The sequence below is a fragment of the Mobula hypostoma genome, chromosome 14, assembly GCF_963921235.1.
Source record: "Mobula hypostoma chromosome 14, sMobHyp1.1, whole genome shotgun sequence".
Classification (NCBI taxonomy): domain Eukaryota; kingdom Metazoa; phylum Chordata; class Chondrichthyes; order Myliobatiformes; family Myliobatidae; genus Mobula; species Mobula hypostoma.
In genome coordinates this window covers 40,661,592-40,681,799 of record NC_086110.1, presented here as the reverse complement: position 1 = coordinate 40,681,799, position 20,208 = coordinate 40,661,592, and the positions used below count along the sequence as shown (strand labels likewise).

Genomic DNA, 20,208 nt, shown 5'->3' with positions numbered 1-20,208 from the left:
GAGGTCAAGACCTTACATCAGAACTGAAATGCAAAACAGATCTATCCCTTCCCCTTTCTTGGGTAGGACAGCTGTAAAAGCACATGCTCTATTCCCAAACTTGAGTTTAAAAACTATTCTCCTCTCTGAAAGTGATATTTTTTGTATTAACCAAATACATGAACAAGTTTCTCAAAGTTATTTATCTAATTAAACAAACTTAAATTATATTCAGATTGATTGTCTTACTTTCCCACCAAGCTGCCCAAATTTTGCCATCTGTATCAAGTAATTCTCCACCGACTTGGCTTTCTCAGGTTTTACAAGAGCCAAATTACTCACTGAGAATGAAACAAAAATAAAATCACATAGGACTTAAAAACAAAATATTTTGATACAGTTAACTTGAATCAGTTCACAAACTTCCTAAGCATTTTCTGAGATTAAAAGATTACTGTACTATTTTTAATTTCTCTATTCACTGTCTTACTTCATGGATGAATGCTGCCAATGTTTTACTTTTATAGTTCATTTCTTGCACAAGAAGCAGAAAACTATAGTTGACAATTTAGCAAACAGTCTGAACTTGCCTGTTAATAAACATTTTAACTTTCAAGTTCGTTCTTAAATTTAAATGAGCAAGTCTTACAAAACTTATTTACATAGCTAATGCCAGAAATACGTGTATTTACAACTTAGAAGTAAAACATTGACAGTAATATGCTCCTTTTATTTTATACACTGTAGATCTGGTCTTTTTAATAACAGCAGTACAGGCATCAATATGGTTGGTAGCAGTGGGTTAAACAGTGCTTCAGCTTTTTAGCATCATACCTATTTGTTTCCTGGCATCTCATTTACAAGAGTTTGAGTCAGTGAGGTAAAGGTAATCCACCCTACTGCTATCTTGGTTAGTGGGGTTAGATTACAACACTGGCAAGAAATATATGACACACAATCCATTTTTAAATATTTGACATAGTATCTAAATAATGCATTACTGACACCCGTCCCACACCACCCTTCCTGATGGAAACACGAAAATGCTTTAAACAGCTGGTAAATCACAACTCTGAATTAGCCAGCTGCCAAAGACAGGTGCAGTGATACAGGCATCCCTATTTCCTAACTCATCTGTATTTGCAGCCTAACAATGTAGAGCCATAAAATGTTTCTTAGGAATTGGTTGAGAGGCAAAAATGGGTGCTTGCAGCACACGTGAAACTGTCCGTTTGACTGGATAATGTGGCCAAAGGTAAATCTGTAGATAAAGAGGGCTTATATAGGGAACTCCCGAGGTACCACTGCAGGAAATAAACAATGGTGGAGAATGGTGTGATCAACCTTGCCAAAGGCAACAAAAAGATTTGAGTATAACAGAATAATGCACCACTTCAGTGGACATCATTTCTGATGTTAATTAATACTGTAGCAAGTACAGAAAACTGATTGGAAAAATTAAAAGATGCAAGATGCTAAGAGTTCAAATAAAGGCCAACATACGTATAACATTTTGTGAGAAGAAGGGTTTTATCATGGGTCAGCAGCTTAGGAGAATAGAAAGGTTAAGAGTTGTTATTTAAAGGCTGATTTGAAAGGAGGTCAGTAAGAGAACCTGTGCAATGTCAGAATAGTTGTTTGATGGTACCTTGGCATTCTAGGATAATCCTGCAGTAGTGGGCAGCTCTAGCTGAGGAATAGTATAGCCAATCACACTCAGTGCAGCCAAGGCAGACAGTAAAAGTGGGCTGAATACATGGGCATCAGTCAAATTCTTAATTACTGTGATGAATGCCCTGACAAAAATTAGCAGCCGGTATACTCAAGAAAGATGGAAGTAGCTAGGGAACAGTTTCCAGAGCTAAAATGCAGAAAAATATGCGGTTGAAAGCAGGAAGCGAAGTATTACTGATAATGAAAGGCACCATAAGTGACATGGTCAAAGGGATTGGCATGCATATATCGTAAACCTATAAAGGAGGTCGCATCAAGCACATCCAAAAATGAATTGTCAGCCCAATGAAGCTACAACAAATGCATGTTAAACAATGAAAATACAGCCCAAAAGACGTGGCCATGCAATCTCACAACTAATGAGTCATATCAAAGCTCTGCAGTCCTGTCCGTGAGGTTATGAATAGTGGTGGATACTTAAAGGGCTGGATCCAAAAACATCCCATCCTCACCAACAGCAAGGCTGGGCATATAAGCAAAAAGACAAGGCCGAGCATTCACAGCTGTTTTCAAACAGATGTCCTGAGAGTATGGTCCATCTCCATTTTCTTCCCAAGATCCTTACTATAACAGATGCTAGTCTTTAGTGTGAGTACCCTCAACAGCAGAACTGCAGAAGCTCAAGAAGGTAGCACATTACCGCTTCCTCGAAGGCAATTAGTGAGGGGAATAAATGCTGGTCTTGTCAGCAACACTTACATATTGAAAAAATGAATAAAGAAAACTTTAAGCATGATAGGATGACAGTGAAATCAGAAAAGGCACAGCAGTGTAGATTGAAGTCACTGAGGATGAAGTCTGCTATGTGCAAATGTCCAGTGAAGGATGCAATATTAAAACATTTGGAAGTGCATTCATTTGAAAAGAAATTTGCACACATCTGGTCCTAGTAACAGATTTGGCATTCCTAATTCGCCAGTCTAGACTCTACAGGAGCCCCCTCTTACTCACATTATTGCTTGCTTTTTTTTCTATTTTCTTTATTCTTATGTATGTATTATAGGTGGTCTTGGATAATGTTATTTTTTAAATATTTAGCTAATTTTAAAATTTCCTTTTGAATATTTTTGAACCTCAAGGACATATTTAATCTATTAATTAAAATTCACATTAGTTGACAAAAGGGTCTGTTAGGCATAGCAAGACCATGTATGATCTGCTCTATATTTGTTGATCCTGCTTCTAGCTGACTTTGGACAATCTAACACTGATCACTACATGTTAACCATATAATCTTTAAAGTGATGATTGACACGATCTACTTGATGGCCCAACATATTTTCCATTTAAATTGTACGGTAGAGATGTCTGTTACTTACATCTGGCACGAGCAGACTGATCTAAAACCTGAGCAAGAATACTGTTCCTCATTTCTGTCTCCCTGCAATCATAATTTGTTCATATTAAGGAGGCATGAATAAGAACAGTATTGCATTGCTTCTGAACAAAATCAAGAAAATAAAAAACACTGGATTACATTGAAAAGTGCAATTACATTTCTGCACCAGAATCAAAATGAGGACTAAAACTCAGAAATTTTTAAAAATGGAATCTTCTACTATAAATTTTGATAAAGAAAAATACAATCAAAGAACAACATGCATATCATAAGGGCAACGTTACAATTTTCATGGGGGATTCCAATATGCAGGGAGATTGGGAATATCAGGTTGGTGCTGGATCCCAAGAGAAAGAATTTGTAGACTGCCTGCGAGATGCCTTTTTAGAGCAGCTTGTGGTTGAGCCCATTAGGGGAAAGACTATTCTGGATTGGGTGTTGTGTAATGAATTGGGTTTGATTAGGAAGCTTAAGGTAAAAGGATCCTTAGGAGTCAGTGATCATAATATGATAGACTTCACTTGGCAAGTTGAGAGGGAGAAGATCAGAAGTCAGTATTACAGTGGAGTATAGGTAATTACAGAGGCATGAGCGAGGAGCTGGTCAATGTTGACTGGAAGGGGACACTAGCAGGGATGATGGCAGAACAGCAATGGCTGGAGTTTCTGGGAGAAATTTGGAAAGCGCAGATAGATACATCCCAAAGAAGTATTCTAGAGACTGAATTACATAGCTGTGGCTGATGAAGTAAAAAAAAGTGCAAAATAGAGGAGTATATAATACAGCAAAAAATAAAGGAAAGTTAGACCATTGGGAAATGTAAAAACAGAAGGCAACTAAAATATCAAGAGGAGAGAAAAGTTGAAATATGAAGGTAAACTAGCCAATAAAATCAGAAGATGTTTCAGATATGTAAACAGTAAAAGAGAGGCCAAAGTAAATATGGGACTGCAGGAAAAAGATGCTGAAGGCAGTAATGGGGGACAAGGAAATATGTAATTTGCATCCGTTTTCACTCTGGAAGACACTAGCCAAATACTGGAAGTTAGAGTGCGTCAGGGGGAGAGGTGAGTGCGGGATGTGGGTAAGGCAGGGCGACCTCCAGTATCGCTGACTATTACAACTGCAAGAAGTGAGTCCAGCTGCAGCTCCTAACAATCTGAGTTAAGGAGTTGGAGCTGAAACTGAAACTGGATGAACTCTGTATCATCCAGGAGGTGGAAGAGGTGATAGATAGGACGTAGAGAAGTAGTTACACCCAAAGTGCAGGGCACAGGAAACTGGGTGACAGTCAAGATGGGAAAAGAGGTTAAGGAGCCAGTGCAAAGTACCAATGGCCACCCCACTCAACAACAGGTATATATCACCTTGAATATTGTTGGGGGGGGGGAGGGAAGAGTCACACTGTTTGAGCCTCTGGCATTGAGTCTGCCTCTGTGTCTCAGGCAGGAAGGGGGAAGACGAGGCACACTGTGGTGATAGGGGATTTAGGGAAACGGACAGGAGGTTATGTGGGCGAGAATGAGATTCCCAGATGGTATGTTGCCTCCCAGGTGCCCGGGCCCAGACTAGCTCAGATTGACTCCTCAGCATTCTTAAGTGGGAGAGTGATCAACCAGAAGTTGTGGTCCATATAGGTACCAATGACATTGGCAGGACAAGTGACGAGGTAATGCAGAGGGAGTTCAGGGAGTTAGATGCTAAGTTAAAGGGCAGGACCTCCAGGGTTGTGATCTTAGGACTGCTGCCCATGCCATGTGCAAATCAGGCTAGAACTAGGAAGATCATACAGTTTACTATGAAGCTAAGGAGTTGGTGTAGGAGAGAGGGCATAAGAATTTTGGATCATTGGGTTTTCTTCCAGGGAAGATGGGAGTTTGCACCTGAACTGGACTAATATCCAGCGGGAAGATTTGTTAATGTTGCACAGTGGGGTTTAACCCAGAGTTGCAGGGGGTGAGAACCAGAGTGCCAGAAAAGTTAGTGAAAAGGCTGTGGAGGCGGATGTTGATAAGCCCTCAGACAAAGTTAGGAATCAAAAAGTTGAGCGTGGTGTGACAAAATCGAAAAGGGTGAATACAGCACTGAAGGTGTTGTATCTGAATGTGTGCAGTATATGGAATAAAGTAGATGAACTTGAGCATAGTTACAGATTGGCAGGTATGATGTTGTAGGCATCACGGAATCATGGCTGAAAGATTATAATTGGAAGTTTAATAAAGGATACACATTGTATTGAAAGGATAGGCAGGAAGGCAGAGGGAACAGTGTTGCTCTGTTGGTAAACACAAAATCATTAGAAAGAGGTGACATAGGGTCAGAAGGTGTTGAATCACTGAGGATAGAGCTAAGGAACTACAAGGGTAAAAAGTCACTGATGGGAGTTGTAAATAGACCCCCAAACAGAAGTAAGGACATGGCCTACAAACTATAACAGGAGCTAGAAAATGCATACCAAAAGGGCAATGTTACAATAGTCATGGAGGACTTCAATATGCAGGTAGATTGGGAAAATCAGATTGGTGCTGGATTGCAGGAGCAGGAATTCCACAGTGCCTACAAGATGACTTTTTCCAAACAGTTCATGCCTGCGCCCACTAGAGCAATGGTCCCCAACCTCCGGGCTGCAGACCGTTACCGAGCCGCAAAGCACGCAGTGGTGCAGCAGTAGCGGAACGCACCCAGCACATCCTTAAGAAAAAAGTCAAAATAAATAAGCTAATTAATTAGCTGCCGCCCGGCACATAAATATCGGCCCAGATGAGAGGCGATTGCTGATTTCACTTGCTCTACGCAATCGTCAACATTTACGTGCCGGGCGGCACCTAATTAATTAGTTTGTTTATTTCAGCTTTTTTCTTAAAGATATGCTGGGTGTGCGCTGGTTACCGCTGCACCACTGTGGGCTTCGCAGCCCGGTATCGGTCCGCAGCCTGGACGTTGGGGACCAGTGCACTAGAGGGTAAACTATTCTGGATTGGGTGTTATGCAATGAAACAAAATTAACTAGAGTTTTAAGCTAAAAGAACCCTTAGGGGAAAATGATTATAATATGATCAAATTCACCCTGGACCTTAGAAGAAGCTGAAGTCAGATGTACTAGTATTACAGTGGCGTAAAGGGAATTACAGAGGCATGACAGAGGAGTTGCCTAGAATAGATAGGAAAAGAACATTGGCAGCGATGATGTTAGAAATTCAATGGCTGGAATTTCCGGAGGCAATTTGGAAGGCACAAGATATATACATCCCAATGAGAAAGGTATTCTAAAGGAAAGGTGACACAATTATGGCTAACAAGAGAAGTCAAAGCCAACATAAAAGCTAAAGAGAGCAAAAATTAGTGGGAAGTTAGAGGATTGGCAAGTTTTTAAAAACCAACAGAAGGCAACTAAAAAAGTCATTAAGGTAAGATGGAATACCAAAGCTAGCCAGTAATATTAAAGAGTCACCAAAAGTTTCTTCCGATGCATAAAGTGTAAAAGAGAGGCTAAAGAGAATATTGGACCGTTGGAAAATGATGCTGGAGAGGTAATAATGGGGGACAACGAATTAGTGGATGAACTGAATGTGTATTTTACATGTCTTCACTGTAGAAAACACTAGCAGTATGGTCAAAGTTCCAGGTGTCTGGGAGCATTAAGTGTGTGAAGTTACCATGACTAGGGAGAAGGTTTTTGGGAAACTGAAAGGTCTGAAGGTAGATAAGTCACACAGACCAGATAGTGTACACTCCAGAGTTCTGAAAGAGATGGCTGAAGAGATCGTGGCGGCATTAGCAACGATCTTTCAAGAATTACTAGATTCTGGAATGGTTCCAGAAGACTGGAAAATTGCAAATGTCATTCCATTATTCAAGAAGGAAGAGAGGCATAAGAAAGGAAGCTATAGGCCAGTTAATCTGACGTCAATGGTTGGGAAGATGTTGGAGTCAGTTATTACGGATGAGGTCTCAGGGTACATATTAAAATAAGCCTTAGTCAGCATTACTTCCTCAAGGGAAAATCTTTTCTGACAAATCTGTTGGAATTCTTTGAAGTAGCAGCAATCAGGACAGACAAAGGAGAAGCAGTTGATGTTGTGTACTTGGATTTTCAGAAGGTCTTTGACAAGGTGCCACACATGAGGCTGCTTAACTAGCTATGAGCCCATAAATTACAGGAAAAATTCAAGCACTGGCTGACCGGCAGGAGACAAAGAGTGTGAATAAAGGGAGCCTTTTCTGGTATATTGCCAGTGACTAGTGGTGTTCCACAGAGGTCTATGTTGAGACTGAATCTTTTTACGTTATATGTCAATGACTTGGATGATGAAATTGATTATTTTATTGCAAAGTTTGCAGATGATACGAAGATAAATGGAGGGGCAGGTAGTTTTGAGAAAGTAACGGAGCTACGAAGGACAGACAGATTCGGAGAATGGGCAAAGAAAGGGCAGATTGAATATAGTGTTGTCAAGTGTATGGTCATGCACTTTGGTAGAAGAAATGAAAAGGTTGACTATTTTCTAAATGGAGAGAAAACACAAAAAACTGAGAAGCAAAGGGACTTGGGAGTCTTCGTGCAGGATTTCCTAAAAGTTAATCTGCAGGTTGAGTCTGTGGTGTAGATGGCAAATTTGCTGTTAGCATTCATTTCAAGAGGACTAGAATATTAAAGAAAGGATGTAATATTTACTTTAAAAAGCACTGGTAAGACCTTAGTTGGAGTATTGTGAGTAGGTCTGGGCACCTTATCATAGTAAGGATGTGCTAAAACTAAACAGGAGGGTCACGAAAATGAATCCAGGATTGAATGGCTTGTCATATGAAGAACATCTGATGGCTCTGGGCCTGTATTCACTAGAATTCAGAAGAATGAAAGATGACCTCATGAATCCTATCAAAAGGTGAAAGGCCTTGATAAAAGTGGATGTGGAGAGGATGTTTCCTATGATGGGAGAGTCTAAGACCAGAGGACACAGCCTAAGAATAGAGGGGCATCCTTTTAGAACAGAGGAGGAAGAATTTCTTTAGCCAGAGGATGATGAATCTGTGGAAATCTTTGCCACAGGCGGCTGTGGAGGGCAAGTCTTTATGTATATTTAAGGCAGAGATTGATAGATTCTTGATTGGTCAGGGCAGGAAGGGATATGGGGAGAAGGCAGGAGTTTGGGGCTGAGAAGAAAATTGGATCAGCCATGATGAAATGGCAAGGCAGACGCAATGGGCCAAACGGTGTTAAGGAGAAGGTGCTTGGGATGCTGAAAGGTCTGATGGTGGATAGGTCACTTGGACAAGATGACTACATCCATGGTTCTGAAAGAGGTGGCTGGAAAGATATTGGAGGTATTGGTAATGATCTTTAAGAATCAATAGATTCTAGCATGGTTCTGAAGGAGTGGGAAATGCAAATGTCTCTCCTCTTTTCAAGAAGGGAGGGAGACAGAAGGAAGGAAATTTTAGGACAGTTGATTGTAAGGATGAGGTCTTAGGGTACTTGCAGACACATGATAAAATAGACCAAAATCAGCATTGTTTCCTTAAAAGAAAACCCTACCTGACAAATCCATTGGAATTCGTTGAAAAAATAAGCAGGATAGACAAAGGAGAATTGGTGAATGTTGTGTACTTGGATTTTCAGAAGGCCGTCGACAAGGTGCCATTTGTGAGGTTGCTTACAAAGATAAGAGCCTATGGTATTATAAGAAAGATACTAGCATTGCTAGAAGACTGGCTGATTCACAGGAAGCAAAGAGTGGGAATAAAAGGAGCCCTTTTAGGTTGACTGCCAGTGACTAATGGTGTTCAGCAGGGGTCGGTGTTGGGATCGCTCCTTTTTACATGTCAGAGTTTTGGATGACGAAATTGATAGATTTGTGGCCAAGTTTGTGGATGATATGAAGATAGGTGGAGGGTCAGGTAGTGTTGAAGAAGTAGGGAGGCTGCAGAAGGACTTAAAACATATTAGGAGAATTGGCAAAGAAATGCCAGGTGGAATACAATGTCAGGAAGTGTATGGCCATGCACTTTGGTAAAGGGAACAAAAGCACTGACTATTTTCTAAACAAGCAAAAATTTCAAAAATCTGAGGTGCAAAGGGACTTGGGAGTCCTTGTGCAGGATTCCCTAAAAATTAACCTGCAGGTTGAATCAGTGGTGAGGAAGGCAAACGCAATGTTGGCATTCATTTCAAGAGGACGAGCTTATAAAAGCAAGGATGTAATACTGAGGCTTTATAATGTACTGATGAGGCATCACTTTGGAGTACTGTGAATAGTTTGGGCCATTAATCTAAGAAAGAATGAATTGATACTGGTGAGGGTCCAGAGGAGGTTCACCAGAATGATTCTGAGAATGAAAGAATTATCGTATGAGGAGCAGTTGATGGCTCTGGGCCTGTGGGAAGAATTTCGTACGCCAGAGGGTGGTGAATCTGTGGAATTTGTTGCCACAGGCGGCTGTGGAAGCCAGGTCATTGGATGGATTTAAGACAGAAGTTGATAGCTACTTACTTAGTCGTGGTGTAAAAGGTTATGGGGAGAAGGCAGGCGAATAGAGTTGAGCTGTGATGGATCAGCCATGATGAAATAGCAGATCAGACTCGATGGGACCGAATGGCTTAATTCTGCTATCTCTTATGGTTTTAAAACAATGGTACAAATGCTCTAGAACAAAGCACATTCATACAAACAAATCTAATCCGGCTTCGTACTTTTTTCAGAGAGAAAAAGAGATAAAAGTGAAAAGCAGGTCCTTCTTACAAATGTGAATCTTACAAACCTTCCTTCTGCCACCGACAGGCACTTGTACACTGCCAGTTGGAAAATGACAAGGTAAAACATAGAGCTAACTGTAAGTAATGCAGTTAAAAAGTTGTATTTAAAGCAACTGGCATTCTTACCGTTGTTTAGCCTCTTGCTGGCTTTGCTGATCGTCTGGTGCATCCTGTACAAAAATAGGTACACTAAAAAGGTTAGAAGGTCCTCCTTAAAAAAAATGCTAAGTAAAAAGCAAATCACATATCATGAAAATATGGCACTTACTGTTGCACAGTAATATTTTACACAATTCACAAAATATTTTACAGAATTGACACATCATATATAATGACCAGTCAACAACTGATATAGGTGATAAAAGAGCTGCAATCACTGGAAAATAATCTGTGCACCACTTTTTACATGTATTACAGTTTTATTTTTACAGTTTTTGTGCAAAACTCTTAGGCACATGTAAAAAAAATCTGTAGAAGCTTTCAAAAATAATGAAAGGTTTCTAAATATAAAAAAAATTACTATGAAGTGCAGTATACAGTAAAAAACTAAATCATATTTGGTTTGACCACCCTTTGCCTTTAAAATTGCATCCAATTTCTTAAGTACATGGTTGTGCAGGTTTATAAGAAAATTGGCTGGAATGTTGTTCCAAACATCTCGGAGAACTTGCTATAGTTCTTCTGCAGACTTCGGCTGTCTCGCTTGCTTCTGCCTCTCCATGTAATCCCAGACAGCCACAATGATGTTTAGATCAGGGCTCTGTGGGGACCATACCATCTATTGTAGAACTCATTGTTCTTTTTTCGCTGGATAGTTCTTTATGACCTTGCCCATGTATTTGGAGTCATTGTCCTGCTGCAGAATGAAGTTGGGTCCGATCAGACTCCTCCCTGATGGTATTGTGCGATGGATTAGAACCTGTGTGTACTTTCAGCATTGAGGATCCCATTAATTCTGATAAGATTATCAACTCCACTTGAGAAATGCAGCCCCAAACCTGCAGGGAACCTCCGCCATGCTTCACTGTTGGCCCACACTCATCCATTTAGCGCTCTCCAGCTCTTCTTTGGGCAAACTGCCTCGAGCCAGAAATTTCAAATTTTGATTCGTCAGTCCAGAGCACTTGTTACCATGCTTCAGTACCCCAGTCCTTTATGTTTTTTGTGCGTTAGGTGAGTCTCTTGGCTTTTTATTCACTTTGGAGGAATAGCTTTTTAGAAACAACTCTTCCACGAAGACCACTTCTGACAAGATTTCTCTGGACTGTAGAGAGGTGTACTTGAACTCCAGTGGTTTCTGTGAGTTCAGAATTGATAGCAGTGCTGGACAACTTCTGATTTAGAAGGGACATCAGTTTGAGTAACTCTCATCTGCTGCACCCAGTTTCCCTGGCCAACCCATGTGTTTCTGGTCCTCAACCTTGTCCGTTTCTTTATGCTTCTTCAGAAGAGCTAGGACAGCACATCTTGAAACTCCTGCCTGCCACAAAATTTCAGCTTTGAAGAAACCTTGCTGATGCAGGATGACCACCTTGTGTCTTGTTGCTATGCTCACTCATGCCACGGTGTAAGAATTGATGATTTTGAAGATTAAACTGTCACATTTGCCTCACCCTCACCTTTTAGTTTGGTTGTCCTTCACCCTGTTTGATTCCTTCTACACCTGTTTCTGTTTCAGTTAATCAGTTTAGGTCATTCAACTCATTGTCATTGATCATTAGCACCTGTTTATTATCTTTGTTTAATAATGCACTGGGCTATATACCTACAAAGTAACAAAGTTTTTATTTGAAAATTATTCCATTAGTTAATACATTGCTTTCTTTAACGAAATACAAAAAAAATCTAACTTTTTTTTTGGGAAAACAATGTTTGGAAAACCAAAATTTGCTCTTTTCTGCTGACACACTAATGCAGAAGACAACACATAAACATCTAAATTTATATCAAAAAATCTAGGATACCTAAAACTTTTGTACAGTACTATATGTAGTAAAAGATGGTGGATAGCTAATTCTGAATCCTGAATCCAAATTCTGAAAAGGTCTGAAGGTAGATAAAACAGCTGGACCAGATGGACTACATTCTGATGTTGTGAAAGAGGCAGCTGAAAAGATTGTGGACGCATTAGTAAGAACCTTTCAAGAATCACTACATTCTAGAATGCTTCCAGAGGACTGGAAATGTACAAATGTCATTTCACTCTTTAAGAAGCAAGAGAGGCAAGAAGAAAGGAAATTGTAGACCAGTTAGCCTGACCTCAGTAGTTGGGAAGATGTAGGGATTCCATTATTAAGATGAGGTTTCGGGGTACTTGGAGGGACATGATACAATATGTCAAAATCAGCATGGTTTCCTTAAGGAGAAATCTTGCCTGACAAATCTATTAGAATTGTTTGAGGAAATAAAAAGCAGGATAGACTGCTCCTGAGGCTGCTAAACAAGGTAAGAGCCCATAGTATGGCTAGAGGTTGGTTTCAAGAATGAGTCTGGGAATGAAAGGGTTAACATGTGAGACGTGTTTGATAGCTCTGGGCCTCTACTCACAGGAGCTTAGAAGAATGAGGGAGGATCTCATTGAAATCTATCGAATATTGAAAGGCCTCAACAGAGTGGATGTGGAGAGGATGTTCCCTATGTTAAGGAGCCTAAGACCAGAGGGCACAGCCTCAAAATAGAGGGATGTCCCTTTAGAAGAGATGAGGAGCCATTTCTTTAACCAGAGGGTAGTGGATCTGTGGAATTCATTGCCACAGATGGTTGTGAATATTTAAAGTGGAGGTTAACATGTTCTCGCCTAATAAGGGTGTCAAAGGTTTTGGTGCGAAGGTAGGAAAATGGAGATGAGAGGAATAATAAATCAGCAGTGATGGAATGGCAGTGGACTTGATGTCCAAACACCCTAATCCTGCTCCTCTATCTTGGAGTCTTAGGATTAGAGGATCTTATACATCAAGCAGTCATGGAAAACCTCCGGTCTAATTTAAAACTGTACGTTAACTTGAAAGACATTTGTGTTACTTAAGCTCTGCATTTACTGGCCAGTAGAACACTAACTCATGCCTCACAGACATGCCCTTCAGAACAGCAGCAACTTTGATTTCTCTGCACATACATAGCCAGGAAATCCAGAAGTAATCTCTGTAATATGCCATAAAGCAACTCAGTATGGACTCAACATGGAGTTCAGCAAAGGAGCGGGAACTTAGGCTAAGAGATCAACATCTACGAAGTCAATACATCAGAAAAATGGCTATGAGAAATTCAGCCAAGAGTTTCAGATTGGTATAGTTTTGAAAATACTCTCAGATGTTTCTAAAAGATTTGAGTGTGGCAGTTCCAGTCTAATCCAGAGACATGTCTTTGCTATCATTTTCCTTCTCATGAGTAGGGACCAGTTTTGTACAATCAGAACTTTGGTATGCCCATGTTTCTCCTGTGTTGAATTTCAACGTATCCCCTCCACCCTCAGCTAGGAGAGTGCTTCTTGAAAAGTGCTGCCTCTTCCTATTACAGGATCCGACTACCTGTAATCCGGTTCCTTCGATAATCCGGCACTGATTATGTTTAATGTGATCCTTCTGTAATTCGGCATTTTCACTAATCCGGCACTCCTCAGGTCCCGATGGTGCTGGATTAGTCAAGGTCGACTTGTACTATGAGTATATCCCTAAGATGAGAGAAAACACTCTAGTCTCCTATATAACAACAGGAATTCTGCAGATGCTGGAAATTCAAGCAACACACATCAAAGTTGCTGGTGAACGCAGCAGGCCAGGCAGCATCTGTAGGAAGAGGTGCAGTCGACGTTTCAGGCCGAGACCCTTCGTCAGGACTAACTGAAGGAAGAGTGAGTAAAGAATTTGAAAGTTGGAGGGGGAGGGGGAGATCCAAAATGATAGGAGAAGACAGGAGGGGGAAGGATGGAGCCAAGAGCTGGACAGGCGATAGGCAAAAGGGGATACGAGAGGATCATGGGACAGGAGGTCCGGGAAGAAAGACAAGGGGGGGGGGAACCAGAGGATGGGCAAGAGGTATATTCAGAGGGACAGAGGGAGAAAAAGAAGAGTGAGAGAAAGAATGTGTGCATAAAAATAAGTAACAGATGGGGTACGAGGGGGAGGTGGGGCCTTAGCGGAAGGTAGAGAAGTCGATGTTCATGCCATCAGGTTGGAGGCTACCCAGACGGAATATAAGGTGTTGTTCCTCCAACCTGAGTGTGGCTTCATCTTTACAGTAGAGGAGGCCGTGGATAGACATGTCAGAATGGGAATGGGATGTGGAATTAAAATGTGTGGCTACTGGGAGATCCTGCTTTCTCTGGCGGACAGAGCGTAGATGTTCAGCAAAGCGGTCTCCCAGTCTGCGTCGGGTCTCGCCAATATATAAAAGGCCACATTGGGAGCACCGGACGCAGTGTATATCACCCCAGTCGACTCACAGGTGAAGTGTTGCCTCACCTGGAAGGACTGTTTGGGGCCCTGAATGGTGGTAAGGGAGGAAGTGTAAGGGCATGTGTAGCACTTGTTCCGCTTACACGGATAAGTGCCAGGAGGGAGATCAGTGGGGAGGGATGAGGGGGACGAATGGACAAGAGAGTTGCGTAGGGAGCGATCCCTGCGGAATGCGGGGGGGGGGGGGAGGGAAAGATGTGCTTAGTGGTGGGATCCCGTTGGAGGTGGCGGAAGTTACGGAGAATAATATGTTGGACCCGGAGGCTGGTGGGGTGGTAGGTGAGGACCAGGGGAACCCTATTCCTAGTGGGGTGGCGGGAGGATGGAGTGAGAGCAGATGTACGTGAAATGGGGGAGATGCGTTTAAGAGCAGAGTTGATAGTGGAGGAAGGGAAGCCCCTTTCTTTAAAAAAGGAAGACATCTCCCTCGTCCTAGAATGAAAAGCCTCATCCTGAGAGCAGATGCGGCGGAGACGGAGGAATTGCGAGAAGGGATGGCGTTTTTGCAAGAGACAGGGTGAGAAGAGGAATAGTCCAGATAGCTGTGAGAGTCAGTAGGCTTATAGTAGACATCAGTGGATAAGCTGTCTCCAGAGACAGAGACAGAAAGATCTAGAAAGGGGAGGGAGGTGTCGGAAATGGACCAGGTAAACTTGAGGGCAGGGTGAAAGTTGGAGGCAAAGTTAATAAAGTCAACGAGTTCTGCGTGCGTGCAGGAAGCAGCGCCAATGCAGTCGTCGATGTAGCGAAGGAAAAGTGGGGGACAGATACCAGAATAGGCACGAAACATAGATTGTTCCACAAACCCAACAAAAAGGCAGGCATAGCTAGGACCCATACGGGTGCCCATAGCTACACCTTTAGTTTGGAGGAAGTGGGAGGAGCCAAAGGAGAAATTATTAAGAGTAAGGACTAATTCCGCTAGACGGAGCAGAGTGGTGGTAGAGGGGAACTATATAGTCTCCTATATAGTTGGATGCCAACAAAGTGATTGAGATCATTGGTTGAATGACCAAACTGGGTGAAACCAGAGCAAAATTTCTATTTCCCCTCCTGCAGTCTCACTAATGGAATATTCTGGAATGCTGACTCAGATTTTCCTCTCTGCAAATATGAGGACTTTTATTTCAGATTTCCAAAAACTGCTGTTTTGTATCTCAAAGCTCTGGCATTTTACTCTCTCTCTCTCCAGTTCTCATTCATTTCCTATTTACACCTCTAGAAAGATCAGCTGCAATTAACAAGATTTCACTATCCTCACCAGCCTTTGTGATGTTCAGCTTCTCTTCGTTTAGACCATTGGTTCCCAAACTTTTTTTGGGTTACTGCCCCCTTGGCTTACAGACCACATTCCCCGTCACCTTCTCTATTTCCAGCCAATATATAAAAACTATAAAGGATTTTGATTTATGATGCACAGTGAAATAAAATAGGAACTTCAAATTCAAAGTAGTGACAAACTGCAAAAATTATTCAAATCTATTTAAAACTACAAATAAAATTATTTTATTTAATTACAGTAAAAGCAATTTTCATCAACAATTTTAGAGTGTATACTAGTAGTTCAACTATTCAGTACTTCATTGTATTTTCACCTTTCAATGAGATGGATGGGCTTGGTGCAGTGATATCAGCTTCTCAACGTCAAGCTGAATATCACCCAGGAGTCACAGATCCCCACGTGCAGTAACTTCCAGTCTGTTTCATTGTTTTCAAAGAAGTTGGGTGACTGCACTGAAACCGTGCTCCAGTAAATATGATATTGGAAAAGCAATAGAAAACATCACACCTTTTTCCACAGTGCAGGGTACTTTCAGAGATTTCTTTCTGCAACCAAAAGCCTTACTATATTTTGAACCTCGGCTTCAGCTCAAAGTCATTTTGTAGTGAAATCAGTTCTTCCTCCATCATTCCCGTTAATTCCTTGTGACGTCTTCAGGAATGGAGCTATTACTCAATCTGAAACTTGGATAGATAGATGATCCTGAACTCTCTCTGATACGTCTTTATACAGCTCAACCAGTTGGGCACAGTATACTGGCACAGTGGTCCCCAACCTCCGGGCCGTGGACCGATACATTGCCGCAAAGAATGCAGTGGTGTAGCGGTAGTCAGAACGCACCCAGCACATCTTTAAGAAAAAAGCTGAAATAAACAAGCTAATTAATTAGGTGCCGCCTGTGGGCCGACATTTACGTGCCGGGCAGCACCTAATTAATTGTTTATTTCGGCTTTTTTCTTAAAGATGTGCTGGGTGCTTTCCAACTACCGCTGCACTCTTCGCGGCAATGTATCAGTCCGCGGCCCGGAGGTTGGGGACCACCATACTTGCAGATAACCATCCGGTATTCTTCCTTTCTCAGAAGCTCGGAAATGGGAAAAGGTAGTAATGAACAATGTTGTACTTAAATAGGGTTAATTCGGACAGAATTTGATAAGATTTTTATAATCTTCTTGCAATTGAAGATTGATTTCATTAAACTTTGCAAATAATTCTGATAAATAAGCCATGTCATGTCTAATATTCTTGAGTTGATGAATGAATTAAGCATTCATGTCTTCAAACAATGTGAACACAGTTTCAAAAAATGCATAAAAGTGTCTCGGGCAGTTTCCTTTTGCGAGCTACCTGACTTCTGTGTGCCACAGCAAGCATCCAAACTGTTCATCATTCTCAATGCAAAGCTCTCGAAATAGTCAAGAAGTGAAAACACGGGACTCAATTTTATTTACCGCTGTGATAGTAGTATTTAATGATCTGTGGAGCGGATTTTGCGACAAGATGTTGTCTGTGAATTACAATGAATGGTAAGTATGTTAAATACAGCTTTTTTCAAGACGGAAATAACCAGTGGCATGCTGTCAATGATGGTGCCCCATTTGTTGCACAAACAAAAATGTTGGTGAGCAAAATATCTTCCTCTTTGAAAAATTTCTCAACAACTCAAAATATTGACTCCCATTTTGTGTCTGTTTCTACTCCCCTTGCAAATAACAACTCCTGAATCATACTTTCATCCTTTATGAAGCAAACATAACAAAGTAAAGATTTGTTGCCTAGCAAAGTTGACTCATCGAACTGCAGAGCAAATTCTGTTGTCCTAAGTATGTTGCACAATGTGTCCTCCACATTCTCAGATATTTCATCTATTTGTCTTTGAACAGAGTTGTCACTGCGTGCAATTGCTTTAATTATTTAGCCCGGTGACTCATGTAAAACTGTATTCAGAACCTCTCTTACTGCTGGCAGAATCAGTTCTCCATTTGTATGGGGCTTTCTAGATCAGCAATGAGCAATGAAATATTGCATGAAGTATGTAAACCATCACTGTTTTGTTGCGAAGTGCTGGCAAACATGTTTTGCAATGTTTTCCATTTCTGAAAGTTTTCACAAAGTGACTGAAAAATAAGACAAGTTTTGTGTTTGCTTTATCAGAAAGTGTTCTCTTCAAATGTTCAAGGAACCATGACTGTTTCAACGTTTCATTTGGAAAAAAAAAACTTTTTCCTTACAACAGGCTGCTGTTGGTTGCTTGGTGCTAGTATAAATCGACATTTCAGATACTCTACACTTCTTTTTCATTTGGTCTGCTTCTGCTCTTTTCATTCAGAATTAGCAACCACGGTCAATCACCTTTTGTTTAAGTCCAACCTCAAACGTCGCAATCAAAAAAGGGTTAATTATGACATCATCACAGCTCAGGCAAAACCTGACTCTGGCTGGAGGTACATGAAGTGGGACAACATCATCTCAGTTGGACCATGGGGTAGAGAACTGCAGTCAAGACCACTCAAAAGGGCAGATCCTGAGCTTTACCCCATTGGGTGTCATATCCTAAATTCCCAGGAATTGCATCACAGTGTATTTAGAGTATGAGAATTGTACTAGCTAACACTATACTAGTGAACAGCAATAATGCGGGGCACAGAAAAACACAATTTCTTCAGTCCGGATTGCTCATTTGCCAAATACACAAGTATCACATTTCGTTTCAACAACTATAATGCACTTCAAGCAAAGTCTAAGAGAACAGTGGATTAGCAAGAGATAAGGCAATTATGTGACCATTGTAATCAATTATGAGGCAGAGTATCAAATGCTTATAAGTAATTCATTTCTTAAATAAAGCCTGTAATCCCTCAGCTGCCCCCCTGCTATTGAGCACCCCCGCACCACCCCCTTTATCTTTACCATCCCCCTTAGAAATTCCCACTGCCCCCAGGGTGGGGGGAGCAATATCTGGGAACCACTGGTTTAGACCCTTTCACAGATTATTCTCTTCTCCTGCCCCTTCTCTGCAAATCACCTCCAAATCTTCCTTTTTATGATGAAAAGTCATTTTACCTTCACTGATACTGGGCGTTTCCACCACTTTCTGTTGTAAGTTTTTTTTTGATGAACTTTTACTCTCATGATGTACTGAGGGGAACATTCCGCTTACATCACCATCTGGGATGGAGAGGCCTCTGCACAAGATTAGAAAAAGCTGCAGAAAGTTCTAAACTCAGACAGCTCCGTCATGGGCACCTGCCTCCCCAGCAGACCAGCCACCTTCAAAAGATGATGCCTCAAAAAGGGGTATCCATCATTATCCAGGAGGTGCCTTCTTCTCTTTGCTATTGTCAAGGAGAAGGTACAGTAACTTGAAGATGCACACTCAATGTTTCAGGAACAGCTTCCTCTCCTCTGCCATCAGATTTCTGAATGGATGATGAACCCAGGAACAGTAGCTCTACTTCTCGTCTCCTCTGCACTACTCATTTCTGTTTTATATACTTACACTGTAATTTATAGTTGTACTGCTGCTGTAAAACAACAAATTTCACAATATAAGCCAGTGATTAAACCTAACTTTGCTATTTTGAGCGGTGAATTCCTTTGGAGTTGTTTTACCATAAGGCGGGGGAGGTTTTGTTGTGAATTCCACCCTATAAGCACCTAAGTACGTTCACTGGCTCCCAGACCACACGCAGTTTCGGCACCTTAGACGTGTCTAATCTTCAGTATTTCCAAAGAGGTGCAAAAAGTTGCAAGTGATTTCTCTGCTACGTGAAGAAGCAGCTCATTCATTCCTGATCTTCAGCTGTCCGGTGAGAATGGGGGGTGGGGAGATTTGTCTGCAGGGGTCGGGGGTCGGAAATAGGCAGATTCTGGGCAGTGAAGATTCGGCTTCTACATCCTATCGGATTTTATTGACATTACATATAAATATGCAACAGCTGCATGAAGTGCACACGTGCGTCCCGTTTCCCTGTCCCCCATGTTGGGCCCCGGCAGTGCAGACCGGGCAAATTAAGCAGCCTGGTCTAGAGATGAGCCTCCGCCAGGCCCAGTTCCAGGTGCAACGGATCACGCTTGTGTTCACGGCCTTACCCCGCGCTGAGCACGCAACTCAGCCAGTCTCTGGCGCCGGATCGCCTCCAGCTCCTGATCCTCCATCGCGAATGGGCTCGAATCCCCAAGAAAACCCGAAAAGCTCAGGGGGCCAAGCAGACACCACAGAGCACGCTCTCCAACAGCACTGCCCCTAGCGGCTTCTGCCGGCGTCAGCAGCCCCGAGCCCGTATCGGACGGACCTCCGTCAGCACCGCCCCTAGCGGCTACTGCCCGGCGTCAGCAGTCCCCGAGCCCGTATCGGACAGACCTCCGCCAGCACCGCCCCTAGCGGCTACTGCCCGGCGTCAGCGGAGCCTGAGTCCACTCAGGACAGACAGCTGAGTTACATGAAGTACTGTATATCAAATATATTTGCTATTAATGTCTATTAGTTCAGTTAAAATAAGTATTGCAAAATAACAACAATAAAAACAGTGACAGTGTTCATGGTTTCAATGTCCATTTAGAAAATGGATGGCGGAGGGGAAGAAGCTGTTCGGAATTTATTGTTTTGTATTTGCAGTTTGTCATCTTTCGTAGATTGGTTGCTTGTCAATCTTTGTGTGTAGTA

The 20,208-nt window shown here is 41.8% G+C and overlaps 1 protein-coding gene across 4 annotated transcripts in view; it reads right to left on the bottom strand.

The window, feature by feature from the left end:
* The window catches only part of pdcd5 (programmed cell death 5), a 54,975-nt gene extending 35,180 nt beyond the window's left edge, over positions 1-19,795 (bottom strand). Inside the window, exons 1-4 of one of the 4 annotated variants that reach the window (XM_063066979.1) lie at positions 19,635-19,795; positions 9,933-9,976; positions 3,033-3,094; positions 229-320 (exon numbers count right to left, since the gene is read on the bottom strand). In XM_063066979.1, coding sequence (XP_062923049.1) covers positions 229-320; positions 3,033-3,094; positions 9,933-9,976; positions 19,635-19,700 — 264 coding nt within the window. In that variant the 5' untranslated portion in view covers positions 19,701-19,795. Of the gene's footprint in view, positions 1-228; positions 321-3,032; positions 3,095-9,932; positions 9,977-18,605; positions 19,571-19,634 lie in introns of those variants that run through there. The other 3 variants (XM_063066981.1, XM_063066980.1, XM_063066978.1) reach the window with 3 other exon arrangements.
* Between the last annotated feature and the right edge of the window lie 413 nt (positions 19,796-20,208).